General features: G+C 43.7%; 1 protein-coding gene across 2 annotated transcripts in view; it reads right to left on the reverse strand.

The window, feature by feature from the left end:
* The window catches only part of KLHL18 (kelch like family member 18), a 47394-nt gene that overhangs the window by 22687 nt on the left and 4941 nt on the right, over window positions 1–19766 (reverse strand). For both annotated transcript variants that reach the window (XM_043886058.1, XM_043886057.1), the window contains exon 2: window positions 190–320. In XM_043886058.1, coding sequence (XP_043741993.1) covers window positions 190–320 — 131 coding nt within the window. The remainder of the gene's footprint in view (window positions 1–189; window positions 321–19766) is intronic.

Raw genomic sequence — 19766 nt, forward strand, 5'->3', positions numbered from 1 at the left:
GGAAAAACACATCAAAACTCCTTATTTTAACCCTGTCTCAGGCCAGTGGCTGACATTCTAGCTTGTTTACTGGGCACCTACAATGTGTGTAGAGCTCTGCTAGATACCGGGTCCCACTGGAAGGCCCTCAAAGGGTACCAAACACAAGGCTGAAAGTAGGTAGTGGAAACTGATGGACGAATTTCGTACCTTGGGTCCATTCCTTGCATTACAATCTCATCCTGCTTGCACTCCATCATGTCATTTGTAAACATAGCATGGAAATACGGGATAGAGGCTGCTAAGACGATCCGGTGAGCACTGAATTTGTGGTCCCCAATCTGTGGGCAAAGTAAAATAAAAAGACAGATGTTGAGTAATGCAAATGTGAAAACCCACCCTATTCCTTCCACGGGTCAACTGTTTGCCCAATGGAGTGGTACTGAAGGCATCCCAGTATGTGACGGATGAGGCGTTCCACAGAGACCCTGAAGTATTTTAAATTCAGCATACTCAGTTACAGTAGGAGAATGCAAATAGCACATTTTCAAGAGGTATTAAAGTAGTCAGAAGTTTTTATTTACACAGCAGTCTTCACTGCACCCCTCCAAACATCTCTTAGCAACTCAAAGACCTGACTTCCTGAACCCTTTTACCTGATCCCAATTTTCAGACGGAAGAGATAAACTAGCCAAGAGCCCTGAAGCACCTAACAGGAGGCTCCTAAAGAAGAGTAAACACATAGTGACAGGAAGAGATGAGGAGAAACAAGACCAGGCTTGAAAAGTGCTGGTGGGCGGGGGGCACATGTGGGGATCAAGGACAGAGCACATATCATGGGCACGGATTTTATGGGGTCCCGGGGTGCCAAGCAGGCTGTGGTAGACCACAAGGAGCCCAGACTTCTCTTAGGAACGTGACCCTGGCAGCAGCTGGAAGGACTCGGGCTGTGGACTGGCTGGCACTCTGCACAGCTCACAGGGCTCACAGGGACAGAGGCAGACTCTCTCTAATCTGTACCAAACCCTCACGGACACATTCTTAATCCTGGGGAGTTCTCCAGAGTGCTTTCCCACTGTCTGCCAAAAGGATATTCCTTTTAACAAGCTTTGCCATTTATAGCCCCAAGACACATAAACATGTCCACTTAAGAACTTTCTACTCTTCAGAAAGAGCAAAACAGTCTGGTTTTTTCCTTCCTTTTTCATCCAAGTCCCACATTAGTGAAATGCCAAAGCCATTTCACTCCCTCATGCTCATCTCTTTGGGTCACATTTATTCAAGGACTCTAGCTCAGGCTGTGTCACTGTGTCCTCTTTTTCACTGAACTTTAGGTTTATTATCTGTTAACTGCTTCAAGAACAGGCACACAACCTTCTAAATACCAAAGGATCCTCATCAGATTCAGATTCTATATGTTCGTCATATAGTCCATGTGTTGTTCTACTACCAGTGTTGGTGATATTATATGGCTGCATGCTTTAAGGGTTTTTCATAATTAAAAAAAAAAAATCAAAAAAAAATCATACCAATACACACAATATTTCTTGAAATTGTTCTACAAGGCTTATAATGAAAACCAGAAGTTTCTGGTCCCCTGATCCCTGCTCCTAGGGGCAGCCTCTTTCTTGTGGTATTTCTCTCCACCTTTCTAAGTAATATGCCTATATTATTATTTCTTGAGGCTTCTCGGGTGACTCAGTGGTAAAGAATCACCTGCCAATGCAGGAGACGTGGGTTCCATCCCTGGGTCGGGACGATACCCTGGAAGGGGAAATGGCAACTCACTCCAGTTTTCTTGACTGGGAAACCCCATGGACAGAGGAGCCTGGCAGGCTACAGTCCATGGGGTTGCAAAAGAGTTGGACATGACTTAGCAAATAAACAACAATTATCTCTTGAATTTTCACTTTTAGTTATTACTTGTGATAGTCAGCCTCCGAACAGTCCTAACTGACCCCTGGTCTCCTGGTTTCCATGTCCTTGTGCAGGCCCCTTCCACAATGTCTCGGGATTGGTCTGCATGACTGATGGAACGTAGCAGTAGTGATGACGGTAGGTCACATTCGAGGCTGGACCATAGAACACACTGGAAATTCTTCTGGTTGTGTTTCCTGGATCACGTACTCTCAGGGAAGCCAGACAACAACATATCCTAAGGAGAGGTCTGGGCTTCCCTGGTGGCTCAGATGGTAAAGAATCCGCCTGCAATGCAGGAGACCTGGGTTCAATCCAGGGGTTGGAAAGATCTCCTGGAGAAGGGAACGGCTCCCCACCCCAGTATTCTGGCCTGGAGCATTCCATGGACTGTATAGTCTATGGGGTCGCAAAGAGTTGGACATGACTGAGTGACTTTCACTAAGGAGAGGTCCAGAGGACCACAGCCCAGGGTGACACCTGGACTGCAACCCCATGAGGACTTCTCAATTCGTGACCCACAGAAACTGTGAGGTAATAAACATCTGATATTTTAAGTCACTAGGTTATAGGGTAATTTGTTATACAGCAAAATATAACTATGATGTTATCTATTTAATTCTTATGATGGAAGATTAGGATTTTGTTCTGATGCTTTCTTCACATACTACACCGCCTACTCTCAATTTTTCTATAGAATTATGACAAATTTTGGTTAAATTAGCATTAAGAGTTGCATTATTAGGTCTATGTGAATATTACTTGTAGCAAGCCAAGATGTATACTATGATTGCATTTCTTTGTTGGTATAAAGTCTATTTTTCCTGAAGATAATAATAAAGTACTGAACTCCCTTTAATATGTTCCATCAACTACTCTATCAGTTTGTTCTTGTGATGTATCTACACTAGAACTCTTTCTGGGAATTCCTTTCTCCTAACCTGTATTGGAATCCCTGTTTCTTGGATCCCATTTTATCCTCTTTTAAATTAATTCCCTTTTTCTGGTGAAAAGTGTCTTCTAGCAGAGGGTCTTTAAAAAGGGTGTACTATGAACTGTTTTTAACTCAGAGCGTATCTGACAGTGTTGGCTCTGTTCTCACACCAACCAATTCTCCAACTTTCCAGACACCAGTTGGTATCCTACAGTTCAGTTCAGTCACTCAGTCACTCCCGACTCTACAACCCCATGGACTGCAGTACGCCAGCTTCTCTGTCAATCACCAGCTCCTGGAGTTTGCTCAAACTCATGTCCATCGAGTCGGTGATGCCATCCGACCATCTCATCCTCTGTCATCCCGCTCTCCTCCTGCTTTCAATCTTTCCCAGCATCAGGGTCTTTTCTTATGAGTCAGTTCTTCGCATCAGGCGGCTAAAGTATCCTACAATTGAATTCAAATCTGATACTATCTAGAGTTAGTGTGGACCCCTAACAGGTTAAGGACTCAGTTCCACCAGACTCCTCCTGCTTCAGATGCCAACTGCAAGTCTGGGCCACTCGTACTTCTGACCAATCAGTTATAAGGTCAGAAGAGTGGTGGGGTGCCCCACAATCCCCCTCTTTAGGTTTGATAATTTGCTAGAAGGGTATTTTTAAGTAAGCATGACTGATTAACTCATTGCTCACTGGTGATTAACACCATCTCCAGTCCCTCTCCCCTCTCTAGAGGCAGCGAGGTGGTGCTGAAAGTTCCAAACCTCTAATCACATGGTTGGTTCTTCTGGCAACCAGCCCCCATTCTGAAGCTATGAGGGGGCCCACAAAGAGTTACCTCATTAGCATAAACTCAGGTATGGCTGACTTCTCCTCTTAACCCTATTACTTAGAAAATTCCAAGGGTTTTAGAAGCTCTTGGGTTGGGAACTGGGAACAAAAGGCAAGTATTACAACAGAAGATGCTCTTATCAACCTTACAATTCAGAAAGTTACAAGGGTTTTTGGAGCTCTGTGCCAGGAATCAGGGACAAAGATCAAATATATATTTCTTATTATATCACAATATCTAAGGGCATATACACAAAATGTCTGAAAATGTCTTTGTTACCCTTAAACTTGGGTGGTACTTTAGCTGGCTATAAAATTCTGTGTTGAGAATTTTTTTTTTGGGGGGGGGGCGGTGCTGTGGGATCTTAATTCCTCAACCAGGGATCTACCACAGGATTCACCGTGCCTTGACAGTGAAAGTGTGGAATACTAACCACTAGACTGCCAGGGAATTCCCCTCTTTCAGAATTTCAAAGGTATCATCCCACTGTCTTCCCTGTTACTTGTTTGTTACTTTCAAGAAAGTTAATGCCATTTTGAATACTAACCCTAAGTATGTGACTGTTCTCTCTAGAGGCTTTTGGGACTTTCTCTTTTTCCTCAGATATCTGAAACCTCATAAGGCTGTAACTTGGGAGTCGATTTTCTTTTATTTACGGTGCAGCATCATTCTGTAGACATTATTTCAGTTCTAAGAACATCTTTCCGTACCATTTCTTTGATAAGTTCCTCCTCTCTCCTGTTTATTTCATCTCATATTCCCATTAGTTAGGTATCAGACCTCTTGGAATGATATAACTCTATAATTTATCTCTTCTCCCCAATTTTTCATCTCTTTCATTTGGTCTATCTTCTGGGAATCTACTTAACTTTACCTTTCACTATTTCTGTGTGGTATTTTTCATACTTGCTACCACACTTTTAATTTCCAAGAAGTCTTGTTTTCTGGAGGTTCCTTTTATTTATTTAAAGAATCTAGTTCATCTTTTATGAATGGAATATTTTCTCTAATCTCTCTCAAGATAATATAATTAAAATTTTTCCTTCTCCTCCTTGCTTTTACTGTTTCCTTTGAGTTCTTTCTCTTCCATTTGTTTTGGACTCTATCTTTTGTGTCCTTTAAGTGTCTCATAACACCTGGCTATCTGCTCAGACTTTTAGAAGCTGCTGGAAAGCTCTGCTTATGTGGGCTAAGCTCATCAACTTGTGCACTTCACATTAGTGTAATCAGGCAAGAAGAATCTGCCATTTTTTGAGGATCCCTCAAAGTAGGCAGTATCTTTAGGACTTCTTCTCTGGAACTATATTTATCAGAGAAAGATCTTTCAGTCTTTTGCATGGGAGCACCTGCCTGCAAATATTCTGAAAACCGAGAGAGAGGGGAATTGTTCTACCAGTCACTATTTATAACTTTGCCTTAAAGCCCCTATTTTCAGTTTTGCTCCATGCTCCATCCCATCTTCTGTGCTTGGTGTGCCTCTGATTCAATATCTAAGACTAAAATTTCTGTCTCCTGGGAGAGTAGGGGAGGGGCTGTAGACATCTGTTTTTCACACAGACTTTCGACTAATCTTCTGTTTTCAGTATTTGGTTTCTCCAGTTCTGGAGCTAATCCAGGGTTCCGCATTACAAATCCTCTTTCTTGTTAGTTTCTCTCCCCCCACCTCCAGCAAGAACTTTCAGTTCCTCAGGTTCACTAAGTCCATCACACTTGCTTCTTGGCTTCGACATTCCAATGACCTGTCATTTGCTGATCTCTCTTCTCCCTCTTCCGTGTGCTGAGTCGTGTCTGACTTTTTGCAACCCCATGGACTGTAGCCCACCAGGCTTGTCTGTCCATGGGATTTCCCAGGCAAGAATGCTGGAGTGGGTTGCCATTTCCCCCTCCAGGGAAGCTTCCTGATCCAGAGATCTAACTGGGTGTCTCCTGCAAGGGCAGGTGGATTCTTTACCACTGAGCCACCCAAGGAGCCCCCTTCTCCCTCTTACTATCATTTTAATAGTATTACAGGAAGGAATGGAGGATAAAATGTGTATTCAATTTGCTGTGTTAAACTTCTGTGCATTTATTTTTTATGTAGAAAGTAAACAGAAGACAAAAGAACAAGCTGTATGTGCACCAACTGGGTGACCTGATTTCCCAAAAAAGCTCAGCTAAAGAGACGACAGGCCTATCTTGGGATATACTAGCCAGATTACATCTGAATTCCGTGCTCAGTTAAGGGGAACAACTAATTTGTCTTTGGTGATGACACCTACATGCATTTGAAAAATAGCTGTACCTACACCTAAACAATATAATTTATCTGGCCCACAGATTGGTGCAGGTGTTGATTTGAGGGCCCTTTGCAACAATTCTGCAGAATGCCTTTAGCATGTGAACCCCTGCACCAGAGGTACCTGCAGATCCCTCCTAGTTAGTGGTGTCTGAGACCCTGACTGAACAAATGCATCTGGAAATTCTGAGCACCTCAGGTCTACCTAAGTTGTGATTTGCCTTCACACACACACACCCACACACACACACACCCACACACACACACCCACACACCCACACACCTCTCTTCCCATTTTCTTCCTTGGAAAGACTAAGAAACCTTTCATTCCCGACCGTGCCCAGGTATCTTTGGATCAGCACACAGATAGTGTAGCATGACACCACGAACTCTGTTCCTGTCAAAGGCAGGTAACACTCAAGATTCAACTAGTCGCTTACTCAGGCAGGAAAAGCAGAGGGCAAAATCTGAGCTGGGAGTAATCTGAGACAGGCATCCCCAAAGAAAGCAAAAGCTACACCCAGAATAGATTTCTGTTTGATGGGAAACATTTTGATACTATTGCTCCTACCTTCAAGGAACCCACAATGAACATAAATAAAACAGTAAGCGAACAGTTAAGTGCCTTGCCTGTGCAGACAAAATCCCCTTGGGATCAGTGGGGTTTAAGACTAAGCTTTTAGGCAGTCACAAGAGATGCTGAAATTGCATGACAAGTAGTAATCCATAATTTCACTAAGGTTCACATTTGAATCATAAAAGCTGTGAATCTTGTGGGTAAGGATGAGCCTATAAAAATGAGTAGGCATGAGTTAATCTGTAAAATTCCTTCTGGCTAGAAAGTCAATAATTGTCTCTTTAAGAGAGACAGTTATCATGGTAGATAAGAACAGATACTCTGGAACTAAATTACCAGCTAAATTATTAATTACTCTGGGTTCAAATCTAGGTTCTGCCACTTACTAGCAGTGTAACCCTGGGCTAGTCATTTAACTTCACTGACTCAGTTCACGAATCTGCAAAAGTGGGGTAAACAGTACCTCCTTCATGGGGTTATTGTGAGGATTATATTGGCATTTAATGCAAGGCATTTAAAACAGTGCATGGCACATATGATGTGCTACATAAGTGAGGAAAGAAAGAAGAGAAAGAAAGGAGAGAAAGAAAGAAAAGAAAGAAAGAAAGAAAGAAAATGTCCTTATATTGAGAATTTCACAGAAGTTATTTTTAATTCCTTTAAAAAAAGGGTGAACAAACCATGGTTATGGGCCAAAATCTGGCCTCCCTGCCTCTTGTTTTTGTGCTAGGTACAGGTTTTACATTTTTAAATGGTTGAAAAAAATCAAGCCTCACATTTCATGACGTATGAAAATCATATAAAATCCAATTTTCAGTAACCATATATAAAGTTTTTGTTTCTGAACACAGACATGCCCATACAATAGCAAAGCTGAGTAGCTGTGATAGTGACCATTGGCCCGCAAAACCAAAAATATTTACCACCTGCTTCTTTACAGAAAAAGCTTTGCTGTCCTCTGCTCTAGAGTCACAGGGAACAAATGAAGAGAGAGGTGAACACATTCTCTAGAAAGGGAAAGACACTGATCACTTATTTAAGATACCACCCCGTGCCCCACCCACATCACACCTGATTTTCAGAGACTCCCCTGCTGAACTAGGATGAACTGTCTACACCTTGTGGAACCCAACACTGAGATACAGTGCCTAATACAAAAACACTCGCTCCTTTCGAAAAGGAAGTGAGCTCAGCCTGAAATAGAGGCATTCACACAGGAGTCATGAATGGCCTGTATGGGCCGGCTACCACCACTTGCCTTTTTTTTTTTTTTAAAAAAAACTTCAGTTTCTTAACCATAATTACACAATCAATCATCCTTTCTCCAACACCCCCATAGAGTTTTAGTGCTAATTAGCCTCAGCAAATAATGCAGCCATGTCCATCAGCAATGCAGGAGGTGGACTGCCTGGAGATGCCCTGAAGCACTTGCCTTCAGACCTCAGGAACCTACCAATCCCCCACGTTATTCAGCAACCCCCAGCACAAAGCCAGGTAGGCCCAGCTGTCCATCCAAACCAAAATCTTATTCACGTGTCAGACAAGTAAGGCTATTCCACGTTTGAGATGTGCAGCCTCCGTCTAAAGCGTGATATTTGTCTGTTCTTATCAGTCCAGTGGACTTCAAATTCCTTGAGGTAATAACGGTCTTACACATCCCCTAAATAGTTCAGTAAACATTTATTGAAATTAAAATACCAACTCCATCCTTAATGGCTACCCAGAAAATCAACAAATTTTTGTGAAAATAAAGTAATATGGTAGAAAAAAAATGGCAGTTTCACTAAAAGTGATAGTCAAAATGGACCACAGGTTCCTTCAGTTAAATTTAGAAAAGCATATGAAGACTGAGCAGGAGGCATTGTGAATTTTCTACTCATTTCCCTCAAAACTTTCTTACATACGTAAGTAGATACAGTAAGGCTTCCCTCATAGCTCAGTTGGTAAAGAATCTGCCTGCAATGCAGGAGACCTGGGTTCAATTTCTGGGTTGGGAAGATCCCTTCAAGAAGGAAATGGCAACCCACTCCAGTATTCTTGTCTAGAGAATTCCAGGGACAGAGGAGACTGGCAGGCTACTGTCCATGGGGTCGCAAGAGTCGGACTCGAGTTAGCGACTAAACCTTCACCACCAGATACAGTAAATCTTCAAATAACCACAACGCTTGATGGCTAGTACAACAACAATCTATCATGAATATTCATTATCATCTAGATATAAGATGATCTCTACATAGCTATGTAACATAAATAAAGTTATTAACTATGTGTTAATAATGTTTAATAATATATCTACTATGAATCCTCTGTAACAGCACAATGATGATGAGAACTGCTCCAAGTAACAAGGAGCTGGCAGGTGCTCCATCAACTTCCGCGTGTGATGAAGCAGTCTGCAGTGGGAGGAGGATGCTGACCACGCAGGGCAAGAGCCTTGGCAGCACTTCATCCCCCATCTCTTCTCCTGTTTGATTACATGAGACAATCAATGACTGGTCTAGACTGCTGAGGCTGGTTCTGCTATTAAGAGTTCTGAGCACTGTGGTCTGGAGAAAGCCCTGGGAAAACGCAAGAAAGGGGGACCTTCCTGGTCTTAACAAATGGGCTCTAACTAAAGGTGGTTTCAGCTCTGACTGCCCCCTGGTGGTTACTTCGAGGCCCCCCACTCAGCTCACCAGTTACGTCTTCGAGGACCCCATGTATGAGAACACCAAGGAGACGGCATCTGCCACAGGCATCAAAGGATAGAGCAAACACAGTGCTGTACTGACTGGGAACCCACTGCAGGGGATGCAGAAATGGTCGACAGCTACCTGCCGCCAGGATAACTCACTTTTTGAATCGGGGAAAATATCCTGACTCTGCATAGGGATAACCAAACCCAGCGTCTGACTGCCCATCATATCTGGGGCATGGGAGCTCCCTGAGGTCAGATGGACAGGAAACAGGACCACTTGGTGTCCTCCTCTGTAAGTGTGAACTGCAGATTCCGGAGCTATGTTACCCCTAGCTCACCTTCCCCTCTCCCCTCCCCCCCACCAAAACGAGACCCTGATCATTATAATAGCCCTAGAGCTAATAAGGAAATTGATTTTGTAATTTTTAAAGTCCCGAAAAGAAGGTCTCCAGGCTGAGACCTGGAGAATTCCACCAACATTTAAAACAGAACTAATACCAATTCTAAACAATCTCTTCCAGAAAACAGAAGAGAAAAGAACAACTCAAACTGAAGTCAGTATTAGCCTAATACTTAAATTAGACAAAAGAGAGTACAAAAAGAGAGGAAACTATAGACCAATATCCCTCAGGAATATAGACGCAAAAACCTTTAACAAAATACTAGCAAATAGAATTCATCGATATATGAAAAGAATTAATCATACACTGCAACCAAGTAGGGTTTATTTTAGGGATCCAAAGCAGATTCAATATGCAAAACTTAATCAATATAATCCACCATAAAAACAGGTTACCAGAAAAATAAATCACATGACCCTCTCAATCAGGGATGTACAACAGAAAAAGCATTTGACAAAATTCAACACATATTCATGATAAACACTCTAAAAATACTAGGAATAGGGGGAATTGCCTCAACTTGATAAAGAACATCTATAAAAGACCTTTAGCTAACTTCATAGTTACTGGTAAAAGACGGAATACTCTTCCCTAAGAAGATGATAAAGGCAAGATTGTCTACTCCTACCATTGCTATTATACACAGTTCTGAAAGTTCCAGCCAGTGCAGTAAGGCAACAAAATGAAATAAAAGGAATACACACCAGAAAATAAGAAATAATAGTATCCTTATCTACCAATGACACAATGGTCTATGTACAAAATCCAAGGCAATCTACCAAGCTCCATAGCCCCCTCCCCACACACACACAAAAATGCCAAACGCCACCCAGAAATAACCTAGAACCAATGAGTGAGTTCAGCAAGGTCACAGTATGTAAGCCCCAGGACACAATGTCATCACAGAAAATCAACTGTATTTCCACATGCTATCAATTAACATGTGTAAGTAAAAATCTACAATTACATAATTGCACAAAAAAATTAAATAACATGAATCTAACAAGTAGAGTTAACAGGATTGATATGCTACAAAACGCTGATGAAAGACATCAAGGATCTAAATAAATGGAGAGACATACTGTGTGCAAGGATTACAAGACTCAACACAATAAGGATGCCGCTTCTCCCCAAATTAGTGTACAGATTTAATGCAATTCCTACCAAACTTCCAGCAAGAGTCCTTTTATAACTGCAAACAAGATTATTCCAAAATTTATATGGGAAGGCAAAGAAACTGAAATAGCTAAAGCAGTTTTGAACAAAAATTAAGTGCAAAGGGCCAAACAAGCACATGAAAAGATGTCTAACATTATTAGTCATCAGGGAAATGTAAATCAAAACCGCAACAAGATACCAGTTCACACTCATGAGGATAGCTATTATTAGAAGAAAAAAAAAAAAAGGAAGAAAAGAAAGAAAAAGAAAAATCAAACAGAAAATACCAAGTGTTGATGAAGATGTGACAATACTGGGACCTGTGTGCACTGCTGGAGAGATGCAAAATGGCGCAGCTACAATGGAAAGCAGTCTGGTTGTTTCTCAAAAAGTTAAACACAGAATAACAATATGAAGCAGCAGTCCCACTCCTAGGTGTGTATCCGAAAGGACTGAACGCAGAGTCTCAAAGATTTATTTGTACGCTTGTGTTCACAGCACCAGCATTCATGGTGGCCTAAAGATGGAAACAACCCAGGTGCCCATCAATAGATAAATGGATAAATAAAATGCGGCATATACATATAACAGACCACCGTTTCGCCCTAAAAAGAATGATATCAAGAAAAAGATAAGCCATACTGGAAGGAATTATTTATAAAACACATGTCTGAGAAAGGACTGTTATTCAAAAGATGCAAGAAACTTTTAAAATCTAACAGTAAGAAAACAGTTGAATTTAAAAATGGGCAGAAGACTTTAACAGACATCTCCCCAATACATATGGCAAAAAAATAAGTGTATTAAATAAGCATATTAAGACACTCCACACCATGTCATCAGGGAAATGCAAATTAAAACAACAAAGTAACAATACATATCCACTAGAATGGCCAAAACCCAGAGTACTGCCAACAGTGAATGCTGGCAAAGATGTGGCGCAACAAAACGCTCATTCATCACTGGTGGGAATGTAAAATGGGACAGCTACTTTGGAAGACAGTTTGGCACCTTCGGACAAAGCTAAACATATTCTTAGCATGTAATCCAGCAATCACGCTCCCTGGAATTTTCCCAAAGGAGTTAGGAAAAGAGCTATCAAGCCATGAAAAGACATAGACGACCCTTAAATACATATTTAACTGAAAAGAAAAAAATCTTTTAAAGGTACATACTATATGCATCCAACTACCTAACATTCTGGAAAAGGCAAGAACTATGGCGATAGGACAAGGATCATTGGTTAGGGAGGGACCAGCAGGTGGAGCACAGATGGTTTTCCGGGCAATGGAATTACTCTGTGATACTATAATGGTGGACATGTGTCGTTCCTTTCTCAAAAACCTTGGAATGTACAGCACCAAAAGTGAACCCTGACGTAAAGCACAGACTTTGGGTGATGCGGGTGTGTCAATACAGGCTTACTGATCATAACAAATATACCACTTGGGTGCAGGATAGTACTGATGGTTGGGAGGCTGTGTGTACAGTGTGAACAGGGAGTGTATGGGAAACCTGTCTTCCATTCAGTTATGCTGCGAACCTAAAACTGCTCTAAAAAAAACAAAACAAAACTATTTTTTTTAAAAGGGGGATGAAATTCTAATACACACTACAACATGGATGAACCTTGAAAACAGTATACTAAGCGAAATAAACCAGGCACAAAAGGACAATATTATATGATTCCACTTATATGAAGGGTGTAGAATCATGAAAACCACACGGACAAAAAAAATACTGGGTTCTGCAGTAAGTTTGTTTGGGTTTTTCCATAAGATGTCATGGAAAAACTCAAATGAACTTTTTGGTGGGCCCTATAAAAGGAAGGAAACCAGGATCTGGGGGGAGGGGCCTTGGGGACTTGTTACTTAATGTTTGTAGAGTTCTGCTTCAACTGATGAAAAAAGTTTTCAAAATACACAGTGGCACTGGCTATACAACATTGCAAATGCATCTAATGCCATGAATTGTATGCTTAAAAATGGTTCAAATGGGGGAAACAGGTAAAATAAAATAGAGGGGGAGGAGTAACTCTCCCCACTTCACTACTTGTCACACATAAAGCTAGAGTAAGCACAGCCGTGTTGGACTGGAGCAGGGACAGCGACACCGACCAATCAAAGAGAAAGGAGAACCCAGAAGAGCCCCGTCCAGGGACAGCCAACTGATTCCTGACACATATGCAAAACCATCTGCGCACCTCACATGGAGAAATACAGTCTTTTTAGCAAATAGGACTGGAGCAATTGGACACCCTTAGAGGAAAAAAAAAAAAAAAAGAACTTTGACATACACTTCAGTTTTTACAAAAATTAACTGATATCTTGAGAGCAAGCCAGCAAGTAGGAAATTCAGGAAGCATTTCTATGTTGCAATCTTGAATAACCGTTTCTTCTTTGGGAAACCTCAGTTTTTGCTCTTAAGACTGTCAATTGATTGGATGAGGTCCACCCCATTTTGGAAGGTAATCTGCTCTTCTCTAAGTTTAATTTTTAAACATTAATCACAACTTAAAAGAATATGCTCATAGCAACATCTAGACTGGTGTTTGCTCAAACAACTGGGCACCACAGCCTAGTCAAGCTGACACAAAAATTAACCACTGCACTCAAACAAGTTGGCAGGAATATAAGATGGTACAGTTACTCTGAAAAACAATTTGGCGATTTCTTCTAGAACTGAAAGTCAACTTACCATGTGGCATGGCAATTGTACTCTTGGGCATTTATCCCAGAGAAATGAAAGCTCACATTTATACACAATCCTGTAAATCAATGTTCATAGCACCCTTTCTCGTAATATGTGAAAACTGGAAAGAACCTAGAGGTTCAGTGGGTGAGTGGTTAAACAAAATGTGGTACATCCAGCCATACCATGGGACACTCCTCAGATCTATTAAGGAACAAACTATTAATACAACAAATTAGATGACCCTCAAATGCATTATGCTGAGTGAAAAACAGCCAATCTCAAAGGTCACATACTCTGTGATTCCATTTTATATAACATTCTTGAAATGAGAGGTGGGGAACAAATTAGTGGTTGCCAACAATTAGGGATGGTGGGTGGGAGGGGGGGTGGATATGATGATGAAGGGGCAGCACAAGGGACATCTTTGAGGTCATGGGGCAGGTCTGCACTGAGGAAGCAGAGGTCACCGGTAACCCTGACGAGCAAATGGTAGTTCCCTGACATGATGAACTTACCTGTCCTAATAAAACACAAGTTCCAACAAAGGAGCAATCTGCCTCCTGTTTCCTGGGATTGTCTAGCAATTAACACTCCTTGTATGCTGAATGAATGAAGCTTGTGAATAAATCAACTCGATTTAAAATTGAGTCTGGCCATGTCAGTGCCCATTTTGTTGAGCTCCCTACTGCCTGAGTCAGATCCAAATTCTAAACTGGCCCCCATCTACCTAACCAGTTTTATGCCTCACCATGGCCTCTCTTCTGGGCTCCCCTGGTGGCTTAGACAGTAAAGAATCTGCCTGCAATGCAGGAGACCTGGGTTCAATCCCTGGGTGGGGAAGATTCTCCCCTGGGTGGGGAGAAGGGAATGGCTACCGACTCCAGTATTCTCGTCTGGAGAATTTCACGGACAGAAGAGCCTGGCAGGCTATAGTCCATGGGGTCGCAGAGTCAGACGAGACTGAGCGACTCACACTTTCATGCCTCTCTCCTGAGCGGCTGCCAATTCCCTTACATGGCCCTATTCCCTTGCCTGGATCCTTATTCCTTACTTTTCTGCCTGGTGATTTACTCCTCAGCCTCTGAAGATCCAGCTCAAATGCTCCCCTTCCTCTGAGGGACGTCCCCAACTTCCAGCCAGCCGGCTCCCCCATCCCTGCAGCATCTGACATGAGCCTCCAGCACAGAAGACACCACACTATGCTGCCCCTGATGAATGTCTTCCCAGCCAGGCTGAAGAATCTTCCCACGGAGAAAAGGTTGAATCCTAGCACTTAATACAGTGCCTCATTCTGGAGTCCACAGAATGAATCCTAAAATGATTTCATCTAAAAGGTGAGAGCTTTCAGTCCTTCATCTGGGGTATAAGCCAGACAACTTTTGATGAGTTTCGCATCTTTCTGGCTCCGGGCTGGGGGAGCCAGCGGGAGGAAGACACTGGCCCTTGACTAAAGAGAGCGTAAGGAGCGTTACTCTCTGACCTTATCTGAAAATTCATCAGCTGAAGTAAAAGCCTCAAGAAACAGAGGATAAAGCTTGGGGCCAACCGGCGGAGGGCTTGCCTTCCACGCTAACAGTGCATCTTGGACCCTAGAAGAAATAAACAAGCCTTGCTGCAGTTGTCCAGTTCAGGGCCATGTCTAACACAGGGGTGGGGCTGTGTCCCTGGATAGCTTGCCTGCCAGCCCTGGACTGGGGCAGAAGGATGCTCATCCCACTATTAGCAGAAATGTTTAGTCCTCACAAACCCACAGGGCTGGGAACGAGATAAGTACAACAGAACGCATGGGACTGGTTCAGTCTGGGGTTTTGACGGCTTTTTAAAGCACATCCTGTGAATGGACAGTCACCAAGAACCTACTCTACAGCACACGGAACTCTGTTCAGTGTTGCATGGTGGCCTGGATGGGATGGGAGTCTGGGGGAGAATATATATGTACACGTATGTATAGGTATGTACATGTATATGTATGGCCGGGTCTCTCTGCCATACACCTAAAACTATAACACTGTTATTTGGCTAAACCCCAATTCAAAAAATGGCTTCCCTGATAGATCAGTTGGTAAAGAATTCGCCTGCAATGCAGGAGATCCCAGTTCGATTCCTGGTTCTGGAAGATACGCTGGAGAAGGGATAGGCTACCCACTCCAGTATTCTCGGGCTTCCCTTGTGGCTCAGCTGGTAAAGAGTCCCTGCAATGCGGCAGACCTGGGTTTGATCCCTGGGTTGGGAAGATTCCCTGGAGAAGCAAAAGGTTACCCACTGCAGCATTCTGGCCTGGAGGATTTCACGGACTGTATAGTCCATGGGGTCGCAAAGAGTCGGACATGACTGAGCAACTTTCACTTTCACCAATAAAAAATAAACAACAACAACAAAAAAGCACAGTGTGAAACCCTCTGTGATGAAGCTTGGGTCTCTCCACTTTAGGGGGCACCACTGGGTTAAGTGATTCAGGAAGGGGGTGAGGGAGGAAGTGGTTGACCAGCTAGCACTAAAAAAAGACCTGGGGTTATGGTCCCATGGAATGAGCCAGTCAAGAGCTGGCTAAACATTCAGGCCTGTCCCCACCTCTTTCAAACCCACCTCCGCCTCACCCGTGTCCAGTAGGGAAGGATAGGAGGAAAAAGGGAGACAGAAGGGAGGAGCCTTCAGAAACCACTGAACATCTAACCATACCAACCACATTCTATCTGCAAATGTTTCTCACCAGCTCAGACGCCTGACCGTGAGAATTCAAGTTCAGTCAGCATTCCACCCACCTTCCCAATCGCACCTTCCGCCTGGCTCCCCCATGTCTCACTTGCTCAAGAAACATCCTGCATACACACCTGCAAGCCTGGGCCCTTGAACCAGCTCTCCCCAGGCTGGAATGCCTCGTCCCACCATGTCTGTCTGTCAAAGTCCTATTCATCTTGCAAGGTACCAATGAGACACCACCCTCTTGACAAAACCATCACAAACCCTCTGAACTGGAAGTGCGTGCCATCCCTCAGGCCTCTGGTGATACTGGTACAGTTACAGAACTTACCAGCCTCTGCATCGTCTCACAGTTAACTGATGTCTATCTATTTCCCCTACCAATCTTTAAAGGCCAAAGAAAGGGGCTGACGCCCACTCATGGCAGGGTGCCTCATACACGCAGCAAAGGACCACGCATAGCTAAATGCACTGCAGCAACATGCTGACTGAAGGAGTATCTCCAACCTAACGCCAGAGGCCCTGGAGGGGAATTCAGCAAACACTTTGAGAACGTGAAATATGCCAAGGACAGTGTTAGATAATAGATGCTGCCCATGCTTCCAAAGCTCAACGTCTAGAGGGGAAGAAAGACTTTCCCACAGATCTATGTGTTAGTATGCCGAGCAGGGCGTGGGGGGAGGGTGGCAGGTGCAGAGTGTGGAGGCCATGCTTCTCACACTGTCAGGGCTCAGCACACGACAGTCACCAGAGTCTAGTTCAGAAGCTCCAGGGTGGGGCTGAGATTCTGCACTGCTTACAGGCTCTTAGGCAAGGCTGAGGCTGATGCAATGCTGCTCCTCTGTGTAAGCAGGTGTTAAAGTAAAGTGGGAGAGGTTAACTATACCTGGAAGGATATGAGAAAACTGTCACATTTCACACATCTCCCCACCGTGACAGGGCAAAAGAAAGCAGATGGCACGGGTCTCCGCCCATACAGGTTGGCAGGGAGTCAGGTGTGCAAATTTAGGACAAGACGGTGCTGAACAGACACAAATGCAAAGTGCTTGAGGGGAACAGAGGAGAGAGTGTTTGGCTGCTTCTCTCCCCTTGAGAAGAGAAAACTACAAAAGGAGCTGTGAGCGTGGGTAGGACTCTGTGGGCCGAGGTGAGCGGGTACTCCAAGCCCGGGGAATACTAGAGCAGAGGCCCAGAAGACAGAGCACTGAGGTCCTAAGACACAGTCAGCAGCTGGAGACTGTGGGCAGCTAGGAGAGAAGGGCAGAGAGGGGCCAGGTCAGAAGGAACTGGAGTATTGAGAACACAGGTGGAGATCTAGAAAAGTTGTCCAGGGCGGCCGTCGACACCCCCAGAACATCCTTAAGCTTCTCCCTCTTAAAGCTCACAGGAGGCAGTTTCGTATTTTTGAGAGCAGCTTAGAATAATCAGAGGTTGAGTTAGACCAGCAGTCCTTCCATCCATCCTACGGAGAACCAGCCACTGCCTGCTGCTCCTGCACTCCGCCACCCCACGGGACTCCCCACGCCTCGCTGACTGAGAGAAACGGCCTGTGGACATGGGGGACAAAAGACGAGCTTCATCCAATGTGGGCAAGAGCCCCTCTGAAACCCACCAAGAGCTGAGCAGCTATTCTACTTTCCTGCTCCGCCGACAAGTTTCTAACCTCTGATTTTCTCTGTGGTGTGGAAGAACAGACGTTCCTTCAAGAACAAGCCAGGACTCGTTCTCTCTTGCTCTGGCCATTAGCATTTTCCCTCCTGAACGGGACAAGAAGGGGAAAGTGCAAACGATACTGTGTGCTTGCTTCATGAACTGTGGAAAACGCATCCTACCTTAGATATACCTGAAGCCTTAGATACACCTCTAAGACCCACTCTGCCTTGCCTTCATTGCTCCTTCATTCATTCATTCGTAGATAAATAAATACTATCTGGCTTCATTCATTCACTTGCTCATTCAACACCTATCTATGAGCCGTACCGTACTGTGCAAGGAACTATGCGGGGCTGGGGGCTGCCTCTCCGATCTTGTGTCCTTTTACTTTTCTCCGGGCCACTCTATTCTTATCACACAGCTGCCTGCTGTCCCCACAAACGCCAACTCTGTTCCTGTTTCACTTGTGCTGATTATTCCCTCTGTCTAGAATACTCTTCCCTCAGATATGCTCATGGATTCCTCCTTCACTTCCTTCAGGTCTTTTACTCAGAGAGACTGGCTCAGGTCCCTCCAAAAAACCCAGCACCCAGTCCCCTTAGTATCCTTCTTGATTTTTCTCCAAAGCACACGTCACCGCTGGACATTTTATACCTGTTCATTTGTTCACTGTACCCCGCTGGGGAAGGTAAGCTCACATCTGCAGGGGCTCTGCCTGCTCGGCTCCTGTCCCGGCACTTCGGACAGTGCTCGGCTCAGGGGAGGTGCTGACATTATCTGCTGATACCCTGTTGAATGAGAATGAAAGGGAGGCCTCTCAGGACAGGACAATGACATGATCGCACCTGAAAACCAATCCCCTGGCTGCACCAGGATCATCCCATAAAGGGTCTGCAACGATTCTCAGCACGCTGCCAGAGTTAAAGAAACCCTGGGTTAGGAAAAGGTGAAGAGGGTCTGAATTAGGACAGTGGGTTACTGAGCACCTGCTCTGCAGACGCCTCACTAAATGCTGCACTCACAGTCCCTGTTCTCATGGAGTTATAATCCTGTAGACAACTATGTAATTATCATTATTGATAAATGTCACAAAAGGCACCTGAAAGAGAAAGGATGAGATAAAGCCAACCTGAGAGTTTCAGTCCTACATGACCAGATGGATGTGTGCCATCTTTAAACAAAGGGAACAGAAGAAGAGATGGTTTAGAAGAGGCCTCATTTTAGACTTAATGAGCATAAGGGTCAACAGGACACATGGAAATGCAGATCTAGCACTCAAGAGCAAAACAAGATGTGAAAACCTAGATCTGAAAGGCATTTGTAATTTGTAGACTACGCCAAGAAAGATGCTGTTGGAAGACAGGTTAGCATAATGTTTCGCTGATCCTCTAGCTCTGTTAAGATGACATGACTTTTACATTTTACAAATTGCCACAGAAATAAAAAGCTTGTAACGTGTGTGCCTCACTTAAATGTATATCTCTCAGAAGTTGATTCCTTTTAAGTGACCATTTGAAGTGCAGTCACGGGGCTGAGTTAATAAAAAATGTGGTTCCTACTGGCTGAAGCGACTTACTGCAAACACTGAAGAGTAAGGAAGATTACTCCTTAGCATGAAATGTTTCTGACCAGTGGATCTAGGTAGAGAGACAAATTCTGTTTTTAGTGTGTTTCCAGTCACAAAGCACTGTAAGCAATCTCACTGGCCCACTAGCTAACAAGTCTTCAGCTTCCGTTTTAACCATTTTTAGATGTACAGTTCAGTGGCATACTGTTGTAGAACCATCACCACCACCTATCTTTAGAACCTCCTCATCTTCATAACTGAAACTCAGTACCCATGAAACACTGACCCTGATTCCCTCCTCCCAGGCCCCGAGAAATCACCATTCTACTTTCTCTTTTTATGAATTTGACTACTCTGGTTACCCCATTTAAGAAGAATCATACAATATTTGTCCTTCTGTGAC

The sequence above is a fragment of the Cervus elaphus genome, chromosome 24 (assembly GCF_910594005.1).
Source record: "Cervus elaphus chromosome 24, mCerEla1.1, whole genome shotgun sequence".
In the NCBI taxonomy this organism is placed as follows: domain Eukaryota; kingdom Metazoa; phylum Chordata; class Mammalia; order Artiodactyla; family Cervidae; genus Cervus; species Cervus elaphus.